A 25531-nucleotide genomic window follows, 5' to 3' on the forward strand; every position below is an offset into this window, starting at 1 on the left:
TCCCCCTCAAATCTGATGACCTCACTAAAATTATGGGATTCTTGCTGGCAAGAATCATGTCTTACTTATTTTTGGGTGGCTGAAACATAGGAGAAACTCAATCTCTGTGGGCCTCTGAAATGAATCTGTCTTTGCTAAGGAAAATCTTATTCCCAAGTGTTTCTATCAATATCCTTAACTCACTGCACTCATTACATATTGTATATAAATGCCATTAAAAACATTAATTTTGATGTTTTCCATTAAATTAATTTTTGCCTAGAAAGGGAAAAGCACTCCAAAAGCTTTATTATAAAAGGAAGTCTGTTTAAGTAATTGACATAAAGAAGAGTCCACAGTTTACCTTAAAGTTACCAACTTCATGTCCACATAAATATCTTAACTTACTTACAAACATAAAATTTAAAACTGGTTCTTCTTCCCCATCTAGAAATAGGGAGAAAAGTATATTGAAAAAGTAGTTTACACAGAGACAGCATTTTCAGCAAATAAGACCCTAGGTACAAAAGATAAATGGTGAGGAATTATTTGTTCTACAAAAAGACATTGCAGTTTACAAAGAAATTCAAAAAAGAAAGTCACTTGAAACTTGAAACTATGTCCCCTTCAAGGCTGCAACTTCCCTACCGGTAAAACAAAAGTGCTTAGAACAGATTAGGACTACAAGGCATAGAGCCAAGTATGTAAGTCTAAAACATAACTTCCACAAAGGCAGGCATCTTTCCTTGATATAGTACAAATGCTCACAACAGTGCCTTGCTCAACAGGCAGTTTTCTGAATAAAGGAAAAGTGAGCAGGATGAAGCTCCTCTTATTCTGGCTTCCTCCCATTCAATCGAAGTAAGATATTATTTGAAGAATAGGACATACGGATAGAAAAACTTTGAAAACCACTAGAATAAATGTTCTTTCCAATAATAACTAAAAAGATAAGTTAATTTTAAATGTTAACTTTTTTTGTTCAGCTATTTTTCTAAGAAACCAACTTTCAAAGTTCAATAATTTTTATAGGTTCATTTATGAGGTTACCATGTTATTTGATTATTACTATAGTGTATTAAAGATGAAGAATTAAGCAAAAGGTAAATCTAAGAAAACTGCTAAGCATTACAAAATTGAGATAATAAAGCTCTTCCCATATTAAAACTAAAGTTTCTTCCCTGACTTCAAGAAAATTAAAAATTGAGGCCAGGCACAATGGCTCATGCCTGTAGTCCCAGCACTTTGGGAGGCAGATGGATCATCTGAGCCCTGGAGTTCGAGACCAGCCTGGGCAACATGGTGGAAACCTTGTTTCTACAAAAAAAAGACACAAAAATTTAGCTGGGCATGGTGGCACGTGCCGGTAGTCCAGCTATGTAGGAGGCTGAAGTGAGAGAATCACCACAGCCTGGGGAGGCGGAGAATGCAGTGAACCAAGACTGCGCCAACGTACTCCAGCCTGGGCAACACAGTAAGGCCTGGTCTCCAAAACACAACAACAACAACAACAACAACAACAAAGCTGGACGCTGTGGCTCACGCCTGTAATCCCAACACTTTGGGAGGCCAAGGCGGGTGGATCATTGATGCTAGGAGTTCAAAACCAGCATGGACAACATGGCAAAACACCATATTTACTAAAAATACAAAAATTGGCCAAGCATGGTGGCACACGCCTGTAATCCCAGCTACTCGGAAGGCTGAGGCAGGAGATTTGCTTGAAACTACAAGGTGGAGATTGCAGTGAGCCAAGACGGTGCCACTGCATTCCAGCCTGGGTGACAGCAAGACCTTGTCTCAGAAAATAAATTAAAAAAAAAAACTGTAATGTTTTTATTCCAAACACATGGCACAGGAATAAACAGTCTTAGAGACTATTATCTTCCTAAGTCTTAATAACCTAAACTTATCAAGACACATAATCATAATTTTTAAAGTTCTTTGCGCTAAAACAACCAACTCCAAACTCATTTTATAGATTAATACTTTAAATTCCAGAAACGTTTAGTAATTTGTTCAAGATTATTAGTGAGAGAATTAGTCCCAATGCTCAGTTCTATTTTCTACCTATTACTTTTCCCACTGCAGCTGCATCTAGGTTATTTCTTACTATTAAAGTGCTCAACAGGAGTTAGAAGAAAAGGCAAGTCCTTCGTTACTCTACAACAAGCTTAAAGACTGTCAGGTTTGAATCCCAAATAGGAACCTTACGAAAGGAGAATGAAAGAAGATGGCTCCACCCTTAACATGCCCACAAGTAGCAAAACTAATTATTACTATTTCTAAATTTAAAACCATGCTTTAGTATCTGAAATACATACATATACACATATACGCACGCGCGCACACACACACGCACGCAAAATGGCTGTGAAAAACTGTAACTCTGCTAAATACCTGTCAAATATTATTATCTTATAATGTAAGATTAGAGCTAAGTCTTAAGTACCACTAACTCTGGCAACTTTTCAGTCTCCACTGCAATCCTCAATGTATCTGAACACTAAGTGTTTAAATTCCTCAGGGTGCAATCCTGGGCCCTCTTTTCTCTTGTCTCTGTGACTTCATTTACTTCCAGGGCTTTAAATACAGGTTGGGTACTCCTCACCCTAAACGCATGGGGACCCGAAGTGTTTCAATTTTCAGATTTGAGTATTTGCATATACATAATGAGAGATCTTGGGGATGGAATCCAAGTGTAAACATGAAATTTATTTGTTTCATATACACCTTATACACATAGCCTGAGGGTAATGTTACATTTTAGTAATTTTGTCTGTGAAATAAAGTTTTGGCTGTGCTTTGACTGTGACTCCGTCACATGAGATAAGCTGTGGAATTTTCCACTGTGGCATCATGTTGGCGCTCAAAAAGTTGTGGATTTTGGAGCATTCTGAATTTCTGGATTAGGGATGTTCAACCTGTACCATCCATATGTTCACAATTCCCAAATACACATTTCCAGTTCAAACTTCTCGGATAATTTGATTTGCATATCAAATTTTACAGGTATCTTAAAACTAACCTGTTCAAAATGGAGCTCCTTTGTCTGCCCCAAATCTGTATCAGAAAATTAAATCACCTAGCCAGTTAGCCAAGAGCCAAAAACCTAAAATTGATCTTGGATTTGTCCCTGTTTCTTATTCCCTACAATCAATCTGCTAGCAGGTAACATTCTTTCTACATCCAAAATGTATTTTAAAACTTTTCTCAATCATAACTGTCACTACACTAGTATAAATCATCACTGTTATTCACCTGAATTTCTGGATTACTCCGTCTTGGTCCCCTTATTTCAACTCTTATGCTAACTTATTTATCTTGCTTAAAATCCTTAAATGACTTCCTAATGTACATATAATTAATTACAAAGCCTTCTGCCATGGCTTCAAGGTCTGGCATGATCTGGCTTCTGCTTCTCTCTGCAACCCAACCTTGTCCCATTCCTCTCCATTACCAACTCTTAGCTCCCCAGTTATGACGAGATTTTATTCAATGTCTTTAGAAGTGGCAAAGAATAGCCTCCAGCTTTTTTTTTTTAATTGCTCTGTTGCCCAGGCTGCAGTGCAGTAGTTCAATAACAGCTCACTGCAGCCTCAAACTCCCGGGCCTCAGCCTCCTGAGAGACTGTGACTACAGGTGTGTGCCACCAAGCCCGGCAATTTTTTTTTTTTTTTTGAGACAGAGTCTTGCTCTGTCGCCCAGGCTGGAGTGCAGTGGCACGATCACGGCTCACTGCAAGTTCTGCCTCTTGGGTTCACACCATTCTTCTGCCTCAGCCTCCTGAGTAGCTGGGACTACAGGTGCCCGCCACCATGTCCGGCTAATTTTTTGTATTTTTAGGAGAGATGGGGTTTCACTGTGTTAGCCAGGATGGTCTCGATCTCCTGATCTCGTGATCTGCCCACCTTGGCTTCCCAAAGTGCTGGGATTACAGGCGTGAGCCACCGCGCCCGGTCAAATTTTTTTTTTTTTTTTTGCAGAGACAAGGTCTCACTATGTTGTTCAGGCTGCTCTCAAAACTGCTGGCCTCAGGTGTTCCTCCCACCTCAGCCTCCCAAAGTGCTAGGATTATAGGCGTGAGCCACTGCACTCAGCCTGCTGCCTTTTTAAAGTTTTATTGAATACTGCGATGTTCATTCATTTACATTTGGTCTGTTGCTGCTTTTGTGCTACAAACACAGACTCTGAGGCGCTATGCCTGAGAATGTATGGCTCAGAAAAACAAAAATACTGACTATCTGGTCCTTTACAGAAAAAAGTTGTACGGCCATTCACTTTGCCTAGAATACTCTTCAACCCACTTTTCTCGTGCATGCTCATTCTTCTAATCCCAGTTTAAACACTATCACTTCCTCAAACAGCCCTTTCTTGACCTATGTGGTTGTCTTTATCATTTTTTCCTCTATCATTGTATCCTGTTTTCTTATCACTGTATCCTGTTTTCTTGATTATATTTTATAACTAAATACTTGTTTACCTGTTTACTATCTGTTTCATAAGTGCAGGAATCAGATGTGTTCTATTTACCAATATATTCCTTACACCTAGCACAGAGCCTGGCAAACGGTTTTGAATGCTGAATTCTGTGACGGGAAAAGTCTTACAGGATACCTTTGACACTCTGACAAAATGATATATATTCTAAACGTCTTTAAATCTGAAAAGCAGAACTTTTTTCCTCCATTACTATGCTTTTTTACTTTATTTAGAAAAAAAGTTAAAAAACAAATTCCTGTGTAAGTTGAAATGTTTTCATTTTCTAAATCAAGAGTTTTCTTACGGTGAGGTACAAAGGCCACATTACACCCTAAATTTTGCCTTGTGGTCTTGAGAAATGAACTAAATTCCTATGGGTGTCAGTTTCCTCAAAGGAAACATTCTTCCAGAGACAAGAAAAATAATATCCTACCAGAAGTGCTGTTATTAGAGCAACAGTACTTATATTTTCTATGCCTGCTTCAATTTTGTGAACTTATTTTGAAAGCCAACAATCAGCTACTTTCATCCCAAAGAGATGTCCTCTCTGAAGCCTCCTGTCATCTGCTGTCTGGTAGTCTGTGTTGCGCTACTTTACCAAAATGTTTGACTTTGTTCACTATCCTCACCTTGAAATCAAAGTACCAACAAACTATATAACAAACCAGCCCTCAGTCCATGTAAAAACTATATTTCCTTGGAATTCTTCAATGTGAAAAGATGGGTCTTGGCTATGTATACCATAGCACTAAAAGCACTTTGCTTTAAAATAAATATATGGTTTGTCAGGCAGTTCAGCTAACTGCCAAAAGCATTATGAATTAAAAACTGATGAGCAGACCAAACAGTAATGCTTTCAGAACAACAAAAAAAAGGTATATTCTGTGAGATTAAAGATAAGTATTCTGATACCACAGAACCCTGAAAGAATATTTCACCTTCTAGTCAAAAGATGCAATGCAGAGATAGGCAATACTGATTTTCATGCAAACTATGCTTTTGCACATTGTGTCAGTAACATCTCTAAGTCTCATTTAGTAGAACAAACTGAGACTTACTACCTTAGGAAACAAACATGTCAGATGGTCCTACCTATCAGTTAATAGTTCTCTTTGGATAGTGTCCCCTTCAATACAGTAGTACTGTGTTTATATGATTATTATAATTGTTTCATAAAATAGGAGTAAACATGAAAACAAAAGCACAGAAACTAGCAGAGGCTTCAAAACCTAATTCACTTTAAATAATCAATGAACAGAGAACAGACATAACTAAAATTGGTACATTTCCTAGTCAAAAATTGACTGGTCAAATGAGTGTGAAACAAAAGAATAAATAAATAAAAGAACATTTTCAGATGCTGGCAATGATCATTAATGACTATGTATAAGGAAAGTAAATTTAAGAATTTAGCATATACTGTATATTTTAAAATTTATTTAGTATAATCAACCTGAATGCATGTTTTGAGGAATGTATAATAAAAATTGCCTATATTCTGAAATGATAATTGCTATGGACTGAATGTTTGTGTTCTCCAAATTCATATTATGAAGCCCTAATCCCAAATGTGATAGTATTTAGAGGTGGGGCCTTTGGGAGGCAATTAAATCTTGAGAATGGTACCCTCATTAACAGGATGGTACCATTATAAGATACATGAGAGACATGACCTCTCTCCCTCCCTGCCCTGTGAAGACACAGCAAGGAGGTGGTTGTCTACAGACCAGGAAGGGGACTCTCACCAGAAAAATGAACCTGCAAGCACCTTGATCTTGGACTTCTCACTTGCCAGAATGGTGAGAAATATTTGTTTAAGCCACCTGGTTTATAGGATCTGTTACAGTAGCTTAAGATGAGGAAGACAACAGTTAACCTTAAATATGGGACCACTTTAAGCAACTTATAATATACTGAAACTCAGAGTTCTCGTGGAGTGACTGCTCACATAACTTCTGTATCTACTGGACCATATCTTCAACATCCAATTGACCCTACTGGAGCCCAAAACTTGGTCACTGAAACACTGATCTCACACTCTGGCCTTCTCTCTTCTCCTCACTTTTTGGACGAGCCACTTCTCAACCCTAACACACAACTACTGATGTTTTTTTCTGCATCTGTGCCCAAGGTTTAAAAAAACTGACCTAGCACACATTCAGGCCAACTCCTATTAAGCTATCTTCTTCTGCACTTGCCAATTCCTTAGTATATTCCTTACAAAGGCTACTCCAAGTCTCTTCGTCTCATTTTCAGAAGATGGATGGTTTATCAGATTCATAATAATTTTAGAAATAAAGAATCTCAAGGATATTATTTCCAACTCCATTATTGTACATTAAGTAAATTTAAAGGATTCCTAGAATTTAAAGGACTAGAGCTTTACAGACAGTAAGTCAATTAACTTGAAGCCCCTTATACTGAATTTCAGCATACTCCAACTTGATCATTCTACCTTAGGAGCAGATCTACAGAGAATTCAAGGGCTCAGACTAAAGCCACATTGCCTGAATTCAGTTCCAGCTAGGCCACTTAACAGCTATATGGATCTGGACAAATGACCAATTATCTGTGCCTTGGTTTCTTCATTTGTAAAACAGACATAATAGTAGTATCTGCAACATTGGGCTGTGACTGTTAGCTAAGTTAAAACATGTAAAAGCACTAGAACTGGGCCTAGCACACAGTAAATGCTAAATAAAAGTTAATTGTGTTCATTATCATTCCCTATAGAACCTCTGGCAGATGAGAACATGCCCCTCTTCGAAGTTTACTTCTTTTCCATTGTTCTTAATTCCATACTCTCTGTATTCAATAACTCAGCTGTTCCAATCTTCTCTCCTTCAGCAGCTTTAAACAAAATTCTTCCACTTGTCCTTCTTTTGATGCCAAATTTCTTAAATTGGTCTTTTCCATTTCCCACACCTACTTACTATAGTTTGCTCCTAAGATTCATCCCTTGGCTCTGGGCTCTTCGTTTTCTGAACTCCAACACTTGTTCCTCAGTATATGTTACCAAATACCAAATGCCAAATCTCCACATCTAATTTTGAGTTCCTGCCCAAGCTCTAAATCTATGTGTCTCCAAACATACGATATCTCTACTTGGGCATCTTACTATGATCTCACACTCAATTTTCCTCACATGCAAAATGATTTCTAAGGTATCTTCTGAGTATAAACATTTTCAATATACTCTAAACAAAACATCATATTCTCTACCCATTTCAAATCAGTTTCCCACTATTACTTCACAGTATTTGCTATTGGTGGCACTATAATTCTCCCAGTAAGCAAGCTTTGTCTAGACTTAGTTTAGAATTTCTGACATCATCCATTCATTTCTAGCCTATCACTTTACCCAGATCTTTCCAGGTCTTCTCCTGATTTTATAAACCTCCTCTCAATTTTACATTTATAGCATCCTCATAATATGCTGCCACATAATCACCCACTTAAAATCACATCTTCAAATATTCTGTCACTTTATCACCCACTTAAAAACCTCCAATAACTGTCTACGGTTTAGTCCAAATTACTTAGCCTGGCTCCCAAATTTTTCTACAATCTGTTCTCAAACCATCTTTGTAACACTACAATCCACTAATCCCCATAATTATTATATGCCTCAGTCAAACTCTACTTACCACCTAAGTTTAACCGACCAGTTTATCTCTATGTATTTCACAACATCTGCCATCATGGAATGCCTTCTACCACACTGTTTATATCCCAAATATTTTCCAAGGCTCAACTCAATTTCATTATTTCCCATAAAATCTTACAGCCCAAGGCAACCTCTCCTTCGTTGGAATTCTTAAGCCATTTATTGCCTATGCAACTCACTTGCCACTTAATTATATAATGCCTCACACGGTAATCTAAATGTGTGTATCATCCATCTCTCACATCACAATAAAAACCCCAGGAAAGGACAGTATCGTATCTCTTTGCATCCACTACATTATCACTGAAAGCTGTGCATAATAGGCACTTAATAAAAAACTGCTGATTGTGTGAAAAACACAATCACCTTGCTTTATAAGATACTAACTGCCTGGCTCATGTAATTCCCTTTAAGAGAAAGAAATTATAGAAGAAAGAGCAGGAATAGAAAATTACTGTTTTGGAACCATCATAGTAATAATGATTCATGCAAGAATCATCAATGGATGCTAAAACCATCACATGAAAGTTTCTAGGGAACAGGATATTCATACAGTGTCAAAATATATCTGAACAGATTACTTATGAATTACAAAGGGAAAAAAGGTACCTTCACAGTGGAGAAATCTGGCGGACACCAATGATCAAAGTTAACATCACCAATAATGGGATAAACTGACATCAAGTGCCTCCTGATGTGATGCACTGAGGACACAACATCACTTATGTATTATTCCTGCCAAAAATGCATAACCTGAAACTAGTCATGAGGAAACAATCAGACACACCAAAAACTGAGGGATAATCTACAAAACAACTGACCTATACTCTTCAAATATGTCAATGTGCTGAAAGACAAAGAAAGGCTGAGGAATTGAACATGAGATCCTGGACTGGATCCTGGATCAGAAAACAAATTGCTATAAAGGAAATCACCGCTAAACAGGACAATTGGTGAAATCTGAATAAGGAACGTATTAGGCAACAGTATTATATTGTTAAACTGCCTGATTTTGATCACTGTTCTTTGGTTAAGTAAGATTTCTTTATTCTTAAAAGAAATGTTGCAAAGTCTTTTAGGGTAGATGAAATCTAAAACTTATTCTCTAATGGTTCAGCAATAACAATATTGGTAACAGTAATCATAACACATATCAATAGAAAAACTGGCAAAAAAATATAGCAAAATGTAAACAACTGGTGAATCTAGGTGAAGGGTACACAAAAGTTCACACTGTGCTATTCATGAAACTTTTTTTCAAAATAAAACTTAAAAAATAATACCCCAATACCACATAAAGACTATGAGAAGTTTTTATCAGTCTGTGTGGTATTTTACATTTTATTTGACAATCTTAAAGCAAGGCATTGTAATAAAAGTTATTTTCTAAATGAAATTACATTTTACATGCATTGGAAGAGTTCGCTCTATAAAAACATTTGTTCTAAAAAAATACATCTTCCTGAAATCAGAGAACCATTTTTAATAATGTGAACAGCCCAACAATAATTTGTCTTAAAAAAAAAATTCAAATGTACCACAGAACTCAGTTAAAATAAAGTCAATTTTAGTTAGTGATCCATCTTAGAAATATATTTTAAACACGTAGTTTTATTGTTTTCAAAAATACAGAAAAATGAGAAAGTAAAAATGGGCTGATTAAATCATTTTAAGGAAAAAATTCCTTGTAATTAACATATTAATAAGCATTTGTGAATTACTGAGTTTTCTTCATTATGATTTATAGAAAGCATTTCTTATAGCTCACAAACTTCATCTCTCAAATATCAAAATTTTTGATTTAGCTGATTACAAATTTTTCATGAGTGCTTATAATAGTCACGAATTAGTAATTTCTATAGGCTTCTGGCACCTTTAAAAAGAACACTTCCGGTCAAAGTCCAATATAGTATAAAGGATTTTCTACATTCAATATAGTATTAGCAACAGTCCTTTAAAGTTTGATACCTTATTTATGAGATGTTCGGTAACAACTTCTCTTAGTCCAGTGTAGAGCTTTTCTCCATGTTTATGCAAAACCATTGTATATGCATTTCTATAGAGCTCCTCAAAACTAAGACCACTGTTATTCTTACGCTGGATTTCTTGAATTGCATTTTTCAGAAGGTCCCAAATGCTGTTTACATATTTTTCATCCATGGTCATCTGTAACATCCAAGAGAGAGAAGAGACAAAAAAAAAAAAAACAAAAAAAAACCAATGGTTGAAAGTCTTTCTATATTTGTCCATATATAGTAAATATTGTATTATATAGATATTATAAATCTATGACACATAAGAACATTAACAACCTATTTTAACAGGGGAAAAAAAAGGGATACATTTAAAAATACGTTCTAGATCTGTTAGAAGCAATTTCTAATCTTTTAAGACCTCCCTCCAATCTTACCTGGAGCAGAACTCTTCACTTTAAATAAAATCATAATGATTTATATACCCGTAAGTCACTTACCCCTTATTTCTCTCCTACCAAAATACTTGCCAAATTAAGTCCCAACAGCCCACATACTCCTGACATATATCCGTATAGCTGAAAGAAAATGAAGAATAACATATGCCCATATTTTTGGTCCATCTGAGTTTAAATTCATGACCACTAACGTTAAGCGCAGCCTTCATGCAACCCCACAATTCCACTAATCAGTCTACTGAGTCTACTCTTCTAGATGATTTTATACCACCTCCTCCATCCTCACTCTATGATTATGACTGCTTCCTATTCCACTGAGAAAATAAAAACAACCCGATGAGACACTATACAAATTCCCATCATATTCACACACCAATCAACCTGATTTTATGCCAATAAAACCTGCTAGGTTCTTGTGCTCAAAGTGCCAAGTTATTGTACTCGAAGTATAGCATAAGGACCAGACAAATAAGCAACACCTAGGAACTTGTTAGAAGTGCAGAATTTCGGGCCCTACTCCAGACCTACAGAAACAGAATCGACATTTTAACAAGAACCCAAGGTAATATTATACAGAATGAAATTTGACAAGTAAATCTCTAGTTCTATGCCAAACCACCTATTGAAAAGGCCTCCCTTGGCCGGGTGTGGTGGCTCATGCCTGGAATCCCAGCACTTTGGGAGGCCGAGGCGGGAGGATCATGAGGTCAGGAGATCGAGACCATCCTGGCTAATACGTTGAAACCCCGCCTCTACTAAATATACAAAAAAAAAAAATTAGCCGGGCGTAGTGGTGGGCGCCTGTAGTCCCAGCTACTCGGGAGGCTGAGGCAGGAGAATGGCGTGAGCCCGGGAGGTGGAGCTTGCAATGAGCCAAGATCACGCCACTGCACTCCAGCCTAGGCGACAGAGCAAGACTCCATCTCCAAAAAAAAAAAAAAAAAAAAAAAAAAGGGAAAGTCCTCCCTTTAGTAATCACTCATCCAAGCATCATCAAAATTTTTCCTCTGGTAGATAATTTCCATTCACACTGAAAACTGTCAGTTTCACCACACGGACTGGCTCATGCCTGTAATCCTAGCATTTTGGGAGACTGAGGCGGAAGGATCACTAGAGCTTAGGAGTTTGAGACCAGCCTGGGCAATATAGTGAGACCCTGTCTCTACGAAAAAATTTTTTAAGAATTAGCTGGGCATGGTGGCGCATGCCTATAGTCCCAGCTACCCAGGAGGCTGAGGGAGGAGAATCACTTGAGCCCGGAGGCAGAGTTTGCAGGGATCCAAGATCACAACACTGCACTCCAGCCTAGGTGACAGAGCAAGATCGTGTCTCCAAAAAAAAAAAAAAAAAAAAAAAAAGAAAAAAGAAAAAAAGAAAATTGTCAGTTTCCTATGTCAAAAACAAATCCTCACAAACCCATATATTCCTTCAGCACCATCTAATCTCTCTTTCCATTTATGGCAAAATCACAGGCAAGAAGGGGAGATTGTACATACACTGTCTCCAAGTTCCATCTTTCCATTATATCTTGAATCCACTCCAATAGGGCTTTCATCTCCACCATTTCACTGAAACTACTCTTGAGAAGGCCACCAGTGACTTCTATATTGCCAAAATCTAATGGGCAAAGTCTCAGTTCTCCTCTTACTTGACCTATCCAGCAGCATTTCGAAGAGCTGATCACTCCTACTCCTTGAAACAAATTTGGCAAGGCATGGTGCCTCACACCCGTAATCCCAGCACTTTGGGAAGTCAAAGTGGTAGGATCACTTGAGTCCAGGGGTTCAAGACCAGGTTGGGCAATATGGCAAAACTCCGTCTCTATTAAAAATACAAAAATTAGTCAGGCATGGTGGCATGCACCTGTAGTCCCAGCTCCTTAGTGGGGCTGAGGCAGGAGGATCGCTTGAGCCCAGGAGGTCGAGGCTGCAGTGAGTGGAGACTGCGCCACTACACACCAGCCTGGATGATAGAGCAAGACCCCGTCTCAAAAAAGAAGAAGAAAAAAAAGAAACAAATTCCTCAATTAACTTCCAAGCACTACAATCTCTTGTTTTCCTTCCACTTCTGTCTCCTATTCATCTGTTTTACTGGCTGTTAATTATCACCTAAACTTCCAATCCTAAGGCTCAAGTTCTCGATTTCTTATCTAGCCACACTCAGTTTTCTTTTTTTTTTTTTTTTTTTTTTTTAGCCACACTCAGTTTCTGGGTGGAGTTGATGTCATCTATTCTCATGGTTTTAAATCAATCTTAAAATTGATACATTTTCTGTTTGGCTGCCTCTGTCACATGCCAGAGTCATATATCCAGCTACCTACTCAATGTTTCCACTTGAACGCGTAGTAGGCATCTCAAACTTACCAAGCCTGAAACAGAACTCCTCATCTTTTCCCTCAGTTGGTTTCCCCTGAAGTCTTTTCCAACTGAACAAATGTCTACTCCATCCTTCCAGCTGCTCCGGCCAAAAAGCTTGTGATCATAATTAATGACTGTCTGACCCCACTACTAATCCAACAGAAAATGCTGTTGTCTCTAACTTCAAAATGTATCCCCAGAATTCAACTCTTTCTCACCACTTCCACTGCTACTATCCTGGTCAAACCACCATCACCTCAAACTGGTCTCCATCTCCACTCTTGGCCTGCTATCATCAGGCAACCAGGGTGATCGTGTAAAAGCATAAATCAAATCATGTCACTCATTTGCTCACAACCCTCAAATGATTTCTCATTTCCCCTGGAGTTAAAGTCGAAGTCCTTACAAAATGTTCTATAAGCTTTATTCAATCTGATAATCTCTCAAATTAATCCGTTTTTTCCTTTTGTTCACTCTGCTCCATGCACTCCCTGGCATACATCAAACAAGCTGATTTCAGTGTCTTTGTATTTGCTATTCTTTCTGTCTGAAATGTTCTTCCCTCAGTTTCCTGCATGGCTCAAACCTCTACTCAACTGTCATCTTACAGTGAAGTTTTAAATGCCCACCTTATTTACAGTAACAGCCTTACCTCACTATTGATCCCCAACTCCAACCCACATTCTTCATTATTTTCCTGGTCTCCCTCTCTACAACCAAATGTCAGCTTCATGAAGGCAGGGATCTTTTTTTCACTGCCAAATTCCTCAGCCTCTAAAACAGTATATGGCACATAACAAGCATTCATACTTGGTGACTGATTTTCTGCTAATATCTGACTAATGACCCCTTTGTAAATGCCACTTAAAATCTCCAAGTTCTGCATTTACAACCTAAGCAACATTGATCAGCTTCACACATACTTCTGATCTGAACTGGATAAAAATTACTGAGTTAGTGGAATCCTCTCCAAGTCATGTCTGATGTGTATGAATGTGAAAAGAGGAAGGAGTAGGCAAAATCGTTATTTTAGTCACCCTGGCAGTAAAATACCAGCTCAACTCTCAATCAAGAGGATCCTTAAGCAAATGACTCAAACTGAGTCTTGTTATTCTAATCTTTTGTGGAGAGCTTAAGAAGGAACTTTAACAGAACAATTTCTTTTCTTTTACCGAAATCCTATGCTAGACCTAAGTCTGTCAGAGACTTTTATCAAATGACTGTAAAAGAATTTACCCCTACACCTATACTGCTACCTCTTTTTAATCAGATATCCTGGTAGACAGGATGTCATCCATATGAAATGTACTGATGTGGCTAACTTTTCACAAACAGAAGATTCAAGGCCATGTAATAATGATGGCCTCAAATACCATAGCTATGTATGTGCAATGTGGTTTTAGTTTGTTGACTGCATATGCTTAGGTTCTAATAAAGCAAACTAAGATACTACTTCTTGACATTGAGTAACAAATAGATAAAGTAAAATAGTCAGAACAATTTCAAAAAAGAGCAAAGTTAATGTCAACTATAAGCCTCAAAGATACCTATACTGCTAATAGCTAAGCAAAACACCAAATCATCTTTTCAGGCTCTATAACCTAAGACCCCCTGAAAGCCAGAAAAAGTATTAAAATGTCTCTACCCAGAGTAAATTACTAAATTTTTCTACTAGAAGCTGAAGAATTTTAAAACTATAAAACCAAGAGGCTTCAAACATTGTAAAATTACTCTCACATTATTATAACAACCATTTTCACATACATACATCAAGAGCTGTTTTACTACACAAGGTTGTATGTAGTGTTTTGTTTTTATTCTTTTTAAGTTCATGCCTTATTGATAGATAAGAGATGGGGCTGCAGGAAAAAATGTTCCTTCTGGTGATAGCTAAGGTTAAAAATTTTTTTAACGAATGAGAGGAAGGGCCAGGCACAGTGGCTCCCGCCTGTAATCCCACCATTCTGGGAGGCCAAGGTGGACAGATCACTTGAGGTTGGGAGTTCGAGACCAGCCTAGCCAACATGGTGAAACCCTATCCCTACTAAAAATACAAAAAATAGCCGGATGTGGTGGTGCGTGCCTGTAATTCCAGCTACAGGGGAAGCTAAGGCAAGAAAATCGCTTGAACCCGGGAGGTAGAGGCTGAAGTAAGCTGAGATCGAGCCAGCCCACTCCAGCCTAGGCAACAGAGCAAGACTCTGTCTCAAAAAAACAAAACAAAAGAAGACAATGAAAACAGACCCAGAGAGATTAAATGACTTACCCAAAATCACAGAGCTGGGGTTAGAACTTATATATCCTAAAACCTAGTCCAAATCAGTGGACTAACGTCACATTCCATCGTGCTAATATGGTAAAGTAACATCACGGTCACTGATTATCTTGGTAAACATAGTTAGTATATTGGTAGAAAACATAGGTTTTGCTGTCAGACAGGCTTAAGTTTGTGCCACAGCTTTGTTACTCACAAGCCATGTGACCTTGAGAAAATTAAGTCCTGGGTTCAATAACAGTATCTATCTCAAAGGGCTGTCATGAAGATTAAATGAGAATGTCAGTAGATTTAATGCAGCCCAGAGCACAGTATAATCCCTCATACATCAACTAAGGAAAGTGCCCAATGATAGAATCTCTTGAACTCTCATCAACAGTCATCAAATAAATGTCAGAAAGAAATATAGCTTTTTCAAGCTTAGCAAATATACAGATATGAGCTAAAACAAAGGCACCTTAAGAGTAACACTATGATAAACGCACTTCAGTATAATGTAGCTTTCTTTTAGAAAACATTATTCCCCTACATCTCTTGTATACTACTTTTCCAGAGCCATTTAAATCATTCTCATCCTGAGAACTCTGTCCTTGGCTCTTGTCACTCTCTACTGGGTCCCTATGTATTTTCATTCGTTGTCATGGTTACATCTAGTATCAGTACATGTAGGGTTCTAAAACTTAAGAGGGATTCCAGAGGTTCCTAAAACAATAAACAAAACTTTCCAAGTATACTGTGTGTGCACTTCTTTTCTGGAGGGTAGGTCCCTAATTTCTATCAGATTTCCCAAGTTTGTCCATATCTTAAAGAAGATAAACTACAACAGTCCTCCTATCTACAGTTTCACCTTCCTTGGTTTAAGTTACTAGCAACCAACCACTGCCTGAAAATATTAAATGAAAAATTCCAGAAATATCAATTCATAAACTTTAAATTGCATGCCATTTTATGTAGTATGATGAAATCTCATGCCATCCCACTCAGGATGTGAATCCTGAATTACATCTTTGTCCAGCATTTCCACACTATGTTACACACCCCACATCCATTAAAAACTTGGTAACTTAATAGCCATCTGGTTTATCAGATCAAAATCACAATGCTTATGTCCAGGCAATGTTTATCTTACTTAATACTGTCCCCAAACCACAAGAGTAGTGATGCTGACAATTCAGAAATGTCAAAGAGAAGCAATAAAGTGCTTCCTTTAAGTGAAAAGGTGAAGGTTCTCTACTTAGTAAGGAAAAAAAAAGGTATGCTGAGATTGCTAAGATCTATGTTAAGAACAAATCTTCTGGCCCAGGTGGTGGCTCATGCCTATAATCCCAGCACTTTGGGAGGCCTAGGTGGACAGTTCACTTGAGGCCACAAGTTCAAGACCAGCCTGGCCAACATGATGAAACTCCATCTCTACTAAAAATACAAAAATTAGATGAGTGCGGTGGCACACACCTGTAATCCCAGCTACTTGGGAGGCTAGGGCACAAGAATCACTTGAACCCAGGAGGTGGAGGTTGCACTGAGCTGACACTGTGGCACTGTACTCCAGCCTGGGCAACAAAGCAAGACTCTGTCTCAGAAAAAAAAAAAAGAACACATCTTCTTTTATCCATGAAACTGTGGAGAAGGAAAAAAGAATTTGCACTAGTCTTGCTGTTGCAACTCAAACTACAGAAGTATGGCCACAATCATTCACCTTACTTCATCTCATCACATAGGCAGTGTATCATCTCATACCATCACAAGGGTTAAGTACAGTACAAGATATTTTGAGAGACCACATTCATGTTCTTTTATTACAATATAGTTATAATTGTTCTACTTTATTATTGTTGTTGCTAATCTCTTATTGTTTCTAAATTGTAAATTAAACGTCATAGGATAAAACATAGTACATATAGGGCTCAGGGCTATATGGTTTCAGGTATCCACTGGGGGTCTTGGAATAAACAGATTCCCTGTGGATGGGGTGGGGACTTCTGTACTGGCATTTACATTAGTGGCTCCCAAACCTATACTGCCTGCCCAGATCTTCCCCCCAAAGTCTAAAACTCTTGTTTCAACCACCTGCTACACATCTCCAATCAAATGCTCCAGACACACATCAAACTTATCATGTCAAAAATCCCTGATGAACTCACCATCCAAACCTGCCCAAACCTTCTTCCTGTAATCTCTAATTAAGTTGTGGCAATACAAACTACCTAATTATACAAGCTAGAAGCATAAGCCTTATATTTTTTCTTCTCTCTCATCTCCTTCTTATCCAATCATCAAGTACTACCGACATTAAGCCCAAGGTATTTCTCAAATATGTTCCCATTTTTTCATCCTGAATACAGCTGACCACTGAACCATGCGGGGGTTAGGAAAAACTGACCTCCTCTGCAGTCAAAATACTGTGTATAACTTTTAAGTCCCCCAACTACTAATAGCTTACTGTCGACCCAAAGCTTTACCAATAACATAAACAGTCTATTAACACCTGTTTTGTATGTTACATGTATCACACACTGTATCCTTAGAATAAAGAAAGAGAAAAAAATATTAAGAACATTGTAAGAAAAAGAAAATGTATTTGGTATTCAATAAGTGGAACTGGATTGTCATAAAGGTCCCCATCCTTCTGGCCTTCACATTCAGTAGGCTGAGGTGTAGGAGGAAGAGAAGTAGTTGGTCTCTTAGGGGTGGCACAGGCACAAGAGATGGAAGAGGTAGAGGTAGAAGGGGAGGCAGGAGAGGCAGCCATACTCTGTAACTTTACAAAAAGACATTGTAATTTGCCTGACTTTTCTGCTTTTTCATTCCTCTAAAAATGTTTCTATCTTGTCCCAATCCTTTTGCCACTGTTTGTTTTAAGTTTCAGTGCTCACATCATAGAACAGTCCATGTCGTAAAAGTCAAAGCATTCTTGAGTATCAGACACCTCCTGCCAGATTCTCTAATGTCAATTCGGTTTTTGGCACTGCTTCTTCTATATCTTCCTCATCATCTGTCACTGGTTCAGAAGCGCTCATCTCCATCAAGTCATCTTCTGTTGATTCTTCTGGTGTGATGTCCATTAGCTCTTGAATTTCTTCAAGATCCGTATCCTGAAACCCTTCACGCCCCACTTTACCACAGTCTTTCATGATTCTGACTGACTCTGTTGTAAATCTTGGGAAGTCATGTACAACATCTGGACACAGTTTTCTACAGCAAGAATGTATCATTTCGCGCTAGATGGCTTTCATGGCTTTTTAACAATGATGGCATCTTCAATGGTGTAACCCTTCCAGACTTTCGTCATGTTCCCTCTATTGAGGTTCTCTTCCATAGCAATGACTATCTTTTCCATAGATTACTACTACTGCGTTTAAAGAGCCTTAAAGGTCCTTATTAACCCCCCATCTTCCCCATCTACAGGCTGAATTAAAAACACTTTATTTAAGGTCAAGGATACCACTTCAACACCTTCAGTGTTGAAGAACTCATGAAATTCTGGGTGGCTAGGTGCACTGTCTAATAGAAAAATACTTAAAAGGCAGTCCCTTACTGACAAGGTACTTCCTGACGTCAGGGACAAAGCACTGATGGAACCAATCCAGAGAAAGAGTTCTCACTGTCCAGGCCTTCTTGTACAACCAAAAGACTGGCAGCTAGTGTTTATCTTTTCTCTTCAAGGCTCAGGGGTTAGTAGATTTATAGATAAAGTCAGCCCTGATCAAAAACCTGACTGTACTTGCACAAAACAGTAGAGTTAGCTTATTCCTTCCTGCCTTGTACACCCTAGTATGTGCTTCTCTCCCTTACTAGTCAATGTCCTTTGTGGCACTTTTTTCCAGAATAGGGCACTTTTGTCTACATCAAAAACCTGTTTAGGCAGACATCCTTTGCCTTCAATGATATTCTTGATGGTGTCTGGGAACTTGTCTGCTGCCTCTTCATTGGCAGAAGCTGCTTCTCCTGTTACCTTGACATTTTTTAAGCCAAACTTCTTTCTAAAATTATCAAACCATCCTTTGCTGGCATTATATTCTCCAGCTTTAGATCCTTCACCTTCCTTTGTCATATAATGACTTTGCTTTTCTTAAATCATATTAGAATCAGTAGGTATACTTTTCTTACAGCAATCCTGCACCCACATACAAGCTGCATATTCAATATGAGATAAAAAAGTATTTTGCAAAAAGCACAAGGTTTTTGCACCAGCTGGCACAGGTGTAGCAACGGCTTCACAAACTTCCTTTTAACAATGGTCCTGGCTTCATTTACCTTGAAATGGCAGGTAACCACAGCTGCAGAACTTAATCTAGTACACATCAAGCAATTCAACAATTTCTTGTAATGTCATGACTTTTCTCTGCTTTTTGGGAGCACTTCCAGGTTCACTGGGGGCACGTCCAATGGGTTCCATCGTGTTATTCCAGGTTTACAGTATTCCACTAAACATAATGAAAAATATGTGAAAACCGCAAAAGAAAACTTTTACTACACTACAGAGAGAAACTGCTCACACGAAGATGATTAGTCACAAGGTGTTTTTCTGTTTGTTTTCATTTTTGTTTTAGACAGGGTCTTCTTCTGTCACCAAGGATGGAGTGCAGTGGTGCAATCATAGCTCACTGCTGCCTCAAACTCACAGGTTCAAGGGATCCTTCCGCCTCAGCCTCCTGAGCAGCTGGGACGACCAGTGTGTGCCACCATGCGTGGCTAATATTTTTAACTTTTTTTGTAGAGATGGGGGTCTTGCTTTGTTGCCCAGGGTGGTGTTAAAACTCCTAGGCTTGGGCCAGGCATGGTGGCTCACGCCTGTTAATCCCAGCACTTTGGGAGGACCAGGTAGGCGGATCACCAAGTCAGGAATCGAGACCATCCTGGCTAACATGGTGAAACCCCATCTCTACTAAAAATACAAAAAAATTAGCCAGGTGTGGTGGTGGGTGCCTGTAGTCCCAGCTACTCGGGAGGCTGAGGCAGTAGAATGGCGTGAACCCAGGAGGCAGAGGTTGCAGTGAGCCGAGATCGTGCCACTGCACTCCAGCCTGGGCAATAGAGTGAGACTCCATCTCAAAAAAAAAAAAGAAAAAAAAAACCCAACTCCTAGGCTCAAGCAATCCTTCCACCTCGGCCTCCCTAAGTGCTCCAGTTTCAGGTGTGAGCCACTGCACCTAGCCACAAAGCATATTAAGTGCATACTTGCAACATCTGAGCTCACCCTGATAGCAGCAAGAGGTGGCTATACAATGTATTACAGCAGTACAATATGTACTACAGTTAATTTTATGCAGTTACAGTTTAATACTGCATCTTTACACTTGTTTACATTTCTCTTGACTGCAAATGGCACCATGTACAATCTGTAAGTGCATGCCTAAGTTTTAATAAATTTTAGCTTTTTATAATAGATTTGTGTATATTTTATGGTAGTAAATGACACACAGACTAGCATCTACATATATTGTATGCATTCGTAACATTTTTTTTTTGTTGTTATTTTGAGGCTACACAGTTCATCTGTGAGTATTTTCAAATCTCCATAAAGTTTTCCAATATATTTATTGGAAAAAACCCATGCAGTAAGTGGATCCATGAAGTTCAAACCCATGTTGTTCAAGGGTCAACTTTACTACTGTCTTAAAACTTTCACCTAGGCCGGGCGCGGTGGCTCACGCCTGTAATCCCAGCACTTTGGGAGGCTGAGGCAGGCGGATCACGAGGTCAGGAGATCAAGAACATCCCGGCAAACATGGTGAAACCCCGTCTCTACTAAAAAATATAAAAGAAATTAGCGGGGTGTGGTGGCGGGCACCTGTAGTCCTAGCTACTTGGTAGACTGAGGCAGGACAACAGTGTGAACCGGGGAGGCAGAGTTTGCAGTGAGCGAAGATCGCGCCACTGCACCCCAGCCTGGGCAACAGTGAGACTCCATCTCAAAAAAAAAAAAAAAAAAGCTTTCACCTAGTTCACTGCAAGAGCCTTCCAAACAGTATGAACTCCAACCTCATGGAATCTACCTCCCTCAAAATCACAATCAAAATAAACATAGGCACACCATGACCCTGTTGAAAACCCTTCTATGGTAGCATAGCATAGACCTAGTTTATGCTCACTTCTCCACACCTGTCTGACATGTATTTCCTAACAACATTAAACCAATGGGAATTCTTAAATATACAACCTGCTGTTTCTCACTCTATTTCCATCACTGTCACAGCCCCTCCCCACTTATTTCAGTTCCCATGTCTTTTTTTCCCCCCTGCTTTTGGTCCTCCTTTGCTTTGCCTTTTCTTTATCTGATTCTTTACACATATCTTCTGAACACAGCTCAGGTGTCACAACCTCTAGGAATCCTTCACTGAACTCCTCAAGCAAAGTTAACAACTCTTTCTCAGTTCTTCCACGATATTTTATAGTGTAAACTATATTTACTTAACTATACACTAAATAAACTGTAGTGTATTTTCGTTTATATGGGAATGTGGTGATAGTCTATAATATAACTACTAGTGACAGTTTGTAATCATCACTACACTCCCATATAGCTTAATTATCTGTTCATGCATCTTCTTCCACTAGACTATGAGCTTAAGAGATTATGCATTTTTCTTCAATGCCACATAGAAGGTTGTAAACAAATGTCTGTTGAATGAATACTACTTTATCCATGTTATACCAATGTAATTTTGACAACACAAACTTTTTACTTATAAGGCACAATGATACAGGAAAACGGTTGAATGTGTTTACCCTCAGCAATTAATCTAATTTTTAAATGATCAAATCTTTTTCTAACAGAAGTAATGTACAAGTAACACACTTTTAAATTTTAAATCAAGCAATGTTGTCAGATTTTTCCCATTCACCTAACTAAAGGCCTCACTCAGAAGGCTGCTTAATCATTAATTTTAGTAATAAATATTAACTGGGAAAAAAACGGTAGACGAAATAGGCCCTTCAGAAGTGGATCAATAAGCTACAATCTTTCCCTAAATCAAACAAGTCCAAAAACTACATATCAAATGAAATGGGCTTCAAGTGCAGATTAACACATACACATGATGGGGTCTTGGCATCAAATGCACGTCAACAGCCTTGGCAAAATAATGATGTTACTAATGAGCTTTAATCTTTCCACTTGCCCATCCCTGACACAGAAGCAACATTAACTGCTACTGAAAATTTTTTTAAATGACTAACGTTCAACTCTCACCTCATCAATATGTTAACAATAAAAACTTTAGGCTATACTTCATTCCAGGAGCAATAAAATTTAAAGGCTCTAACTTTATGTATTAATATGTTTTTTAAAAGAGTAGTAACATTCTTTTAAAGTAACATTCTAAATTATTTGAGCAGGGCTTTAATCCCATTGATAAACTGATTAAGTTGCAATAACTGCAAATACACTAAGGGATCTAGCAACCAATGCGTCAGCAAAACAATAAAATAAACTGCACACACATTTATCATCTATATACACAAACATATAATATTTGCCATCTAATTATATCAGATGTATACAGGACCCTTCCCCAAGAAGGCTAAGTTACAAAATGATCAGCAAACAAAGTAAAATCATTCAGCAGAAAAAGAAACAAAAGCTTTTTTAAAGGAAAGATATAATTAAGGATTCTTAAATGTTTACAGTTTAGTGAGACTTTTAAAAACCAAGTCAAGAATTTAATTTTTAAAAGTGATCTTTGCCTCCTTACCTCCCTCCAATCCAGGATTACAATTTTCTCATCAGAAAAGTATCAATAACAATAAATCTATAATTGTGTTTGTTTTCTTTAAAGCAAAATCTTTTCATTTACATTACTTCAGATGATATAAAAATATAACCTTCAAAATGCCTGAATTTGAAAGGATGTCAGTCTATTATATACTTACACATCTTGAAGGTTCTGTGATTACTGAGAGAACTACATCATGAGACAAATTAAAACCAAACGAAGTGAATTCTTAACATCTACTACATACAAAGGACAAGAAGTCTTTAGTCCTCTGTGAATAATTTTCTACAAGAAAAAATTTAGAACAGGGTGGGTGGGGGAAAGGGTGAGAATTTGAAATTCCAGGCAATTCAGAATGACACAGCTAGAAAAAAAATAAACAAGGGAAAATACTTGATCTTAATTTCAAGCTCCAGCCTCAAAAAAAGAAAAAAAAAATGCTTTGGTACAAGTATCTGAGGAATGGTAGTATTTTTTAAATCTGATACAACTAAGCTATTAATTATGTAAGGAAGCTCCCTCCCAAACTATAAGCACCTCAGAGTAGATAAGGTCTTTCTTTATGTTATTGTACCCCTTACAATGCGTGGCACAATGTATAGATAATATTCAAAAAATATGATCTGAATACAGTCCATTTGCAGTTAATGATGAGTCTTATTTGATGACTAACCAGTATATAATTACTTATGACATCTGCAATAATACCATTTATCCATCAGTTATTCCTTAAGCAACGTCAACCATCAAAAATATAGCCAAAGATCCAAGCTTTGAGAAAAACAGCCCAGTGAGACACATTCAAACAGACTTTGAACAAATTAACCTTTCAAAGCTCACTTTCCTCATTTGCTAGTGGCCAGAGAAATGTGAGATGGTGGACTGTGGGGTAATTAAAGAAGTCTGTGAAAGCATCTGGCACACAGCACTAGCTCAATAAACATGTTTGTTTCTTCCTTGCCTATGCAGAAGAGACATATAGCCTTGATTAGTGACTTAAAACCGAATGTAAAAACTACTGATGTTTGGTTAACTGGTTTCTCTGGTTACAGTGGAGAACAGATGGGAGTGGAGGAGTGCTGCCAAAAAAAGAGCTGATGTCAAGGAAAAAGAAAAAAAAAAAGATTATCAATTAGAAAAGCACAGCAGCATGGGACAATTCCATGAAATCACAACCTGATAGACATTCAATTGGGCTCTAATATCATTAAATTACAGAACAGTAACATTCATAATGAGAAAGTTAAATCATCAATAGAAGGTTCAATTATGATTTGCATTTCAGTCCTCAATATGAGTAGGCTATCCAAAACTCCATTTGAGAATCTGGGAAATTTGAAACAATTTTTTCAAAGACACAAGGTCAAGCTTCCAGATTAGCCTATTTATGTCCAGAGCAACTGAGCCAAAAGTACTAACAACTCTTTCAACTATATCTCTGTGAATGACTTTCGCATATATGGAAAAAAAGGTATGTATAACATTTCAAAATGTGATAATGACCACAACAAATAAGATACAATAATGTAAGTATTCTCACTGAGGTAAAAAGCTTGTCACTGTCCTACTATTGGTGCTACTTCCACCCATAAAAAAAGAGATGTTACAGGACTCCCTTAAACACATTTTATCCAAAAAACACAGTAGTCATCACAACCAGAATTCAAACATCGTACTTACAGACCCTCTGTATTAAGAAAATTAGTGATTATATCTAAAATCAACACTTTAAAATAAAATGTGTTGCATTTCCCAATATACTATGAAATCCAAAACACTACTATTTATACTATTTAACACTAGTATTTATTTATACATGGGTCACATGTATATAAAGTTACTTTTTATACATTCATCTATGATAATGTATAAAAACTCTATAAACTGTAAGACAATGACAAATTGATTGTACCTAAATCAATTACACATAACCCAAAGGGAAAGGAAAAAAACATACAAAATACTGAACTACCATAGTTTGCTCTGTCTTTGAATGACTCTAACTGTAATCAAGTAAGATATGACAGCAAAAGGTCTATGACACAAAATTGTTACAAAAATCTGCTATAAGTCTGTTTAAAACTTTCCTACAACTGTCAACTCACCAAAAAAATGTACACAAGAACACAGCTAACTTTCCCACTGCTTCACATTAGAACTTAACCATCATTACTGAACCATACCATTCGTAAAGAAAAATCTAAGACTAAAAAAGTAGGTAATTTTTGCAACATCACACAAAATATTTCAGACAAAGGCCACAGGAAAAGACACTAGTAGTCGGTGCCTAGATTTATGTATAAACACAATTGTCTTCTACTGAAATTTTTGGAGCTAGAATAAGCCTAATGTAACCCCAAGTTAAAACCCCTTCATTCCACAAAGAAGAAACTGAGGCTAAGGAAGCTTATCCAAGATCACACAGAGCAATGAAGGAGTCCAAGTGTCCTAAGCTGAGTGTCCTCCCAGGGTACCATGTCAACTCAAATCATCACAGTGCTCAATACTGAGAAATCATTTTATAATTAAACAGGCCAGTGTTAATATTGAGTTACTATGGCTACATGTTTGCTTCAGTCTGCTGAAGAGAAAAGAGCTTTTAACCAGAAATCAAGCTTCTGGTCA

General features: G+C 37.7%; 1 protein-coding gene across 1 annotated transcript in view; it reads right to left on the minus strand.

Annotated features, from left to right (window-relative positions):
- The window catches only part of CUL3 (cullin 3), a 113722-nt gene that overhangs the window by 74297 nt on the left and 13894 nt on the right, over positions 1 to 25531 (minus strand). The window contains exon 2 of the mRNA XM_030802796.1: positions 10097 to 10294. Within this exon, the coding sequence (XP_030658656.1) occupies positions 10097 to 10294 (198 nt within the window). The remainder of the gene's footprint in view (positions 1 to 10096; positions 10295 to 25531) is intronic.

The sequence above is a fragment of the Nomascus leucogenys genome, chromosome 22a, assembly GCF_006542625.1.
Source record: "Nomascus leucogenys isolate Asia chromosome 22a, Asia_NLE_v1, whole genome shotgun sequence".
NCBI classification, from domain to species: domain Eukaryota; kingdom Metazoa; phylum Chordata; class Mammalia; order Primates; family Hylobatidae; genus Nomascus; species Nomascus leucogenys.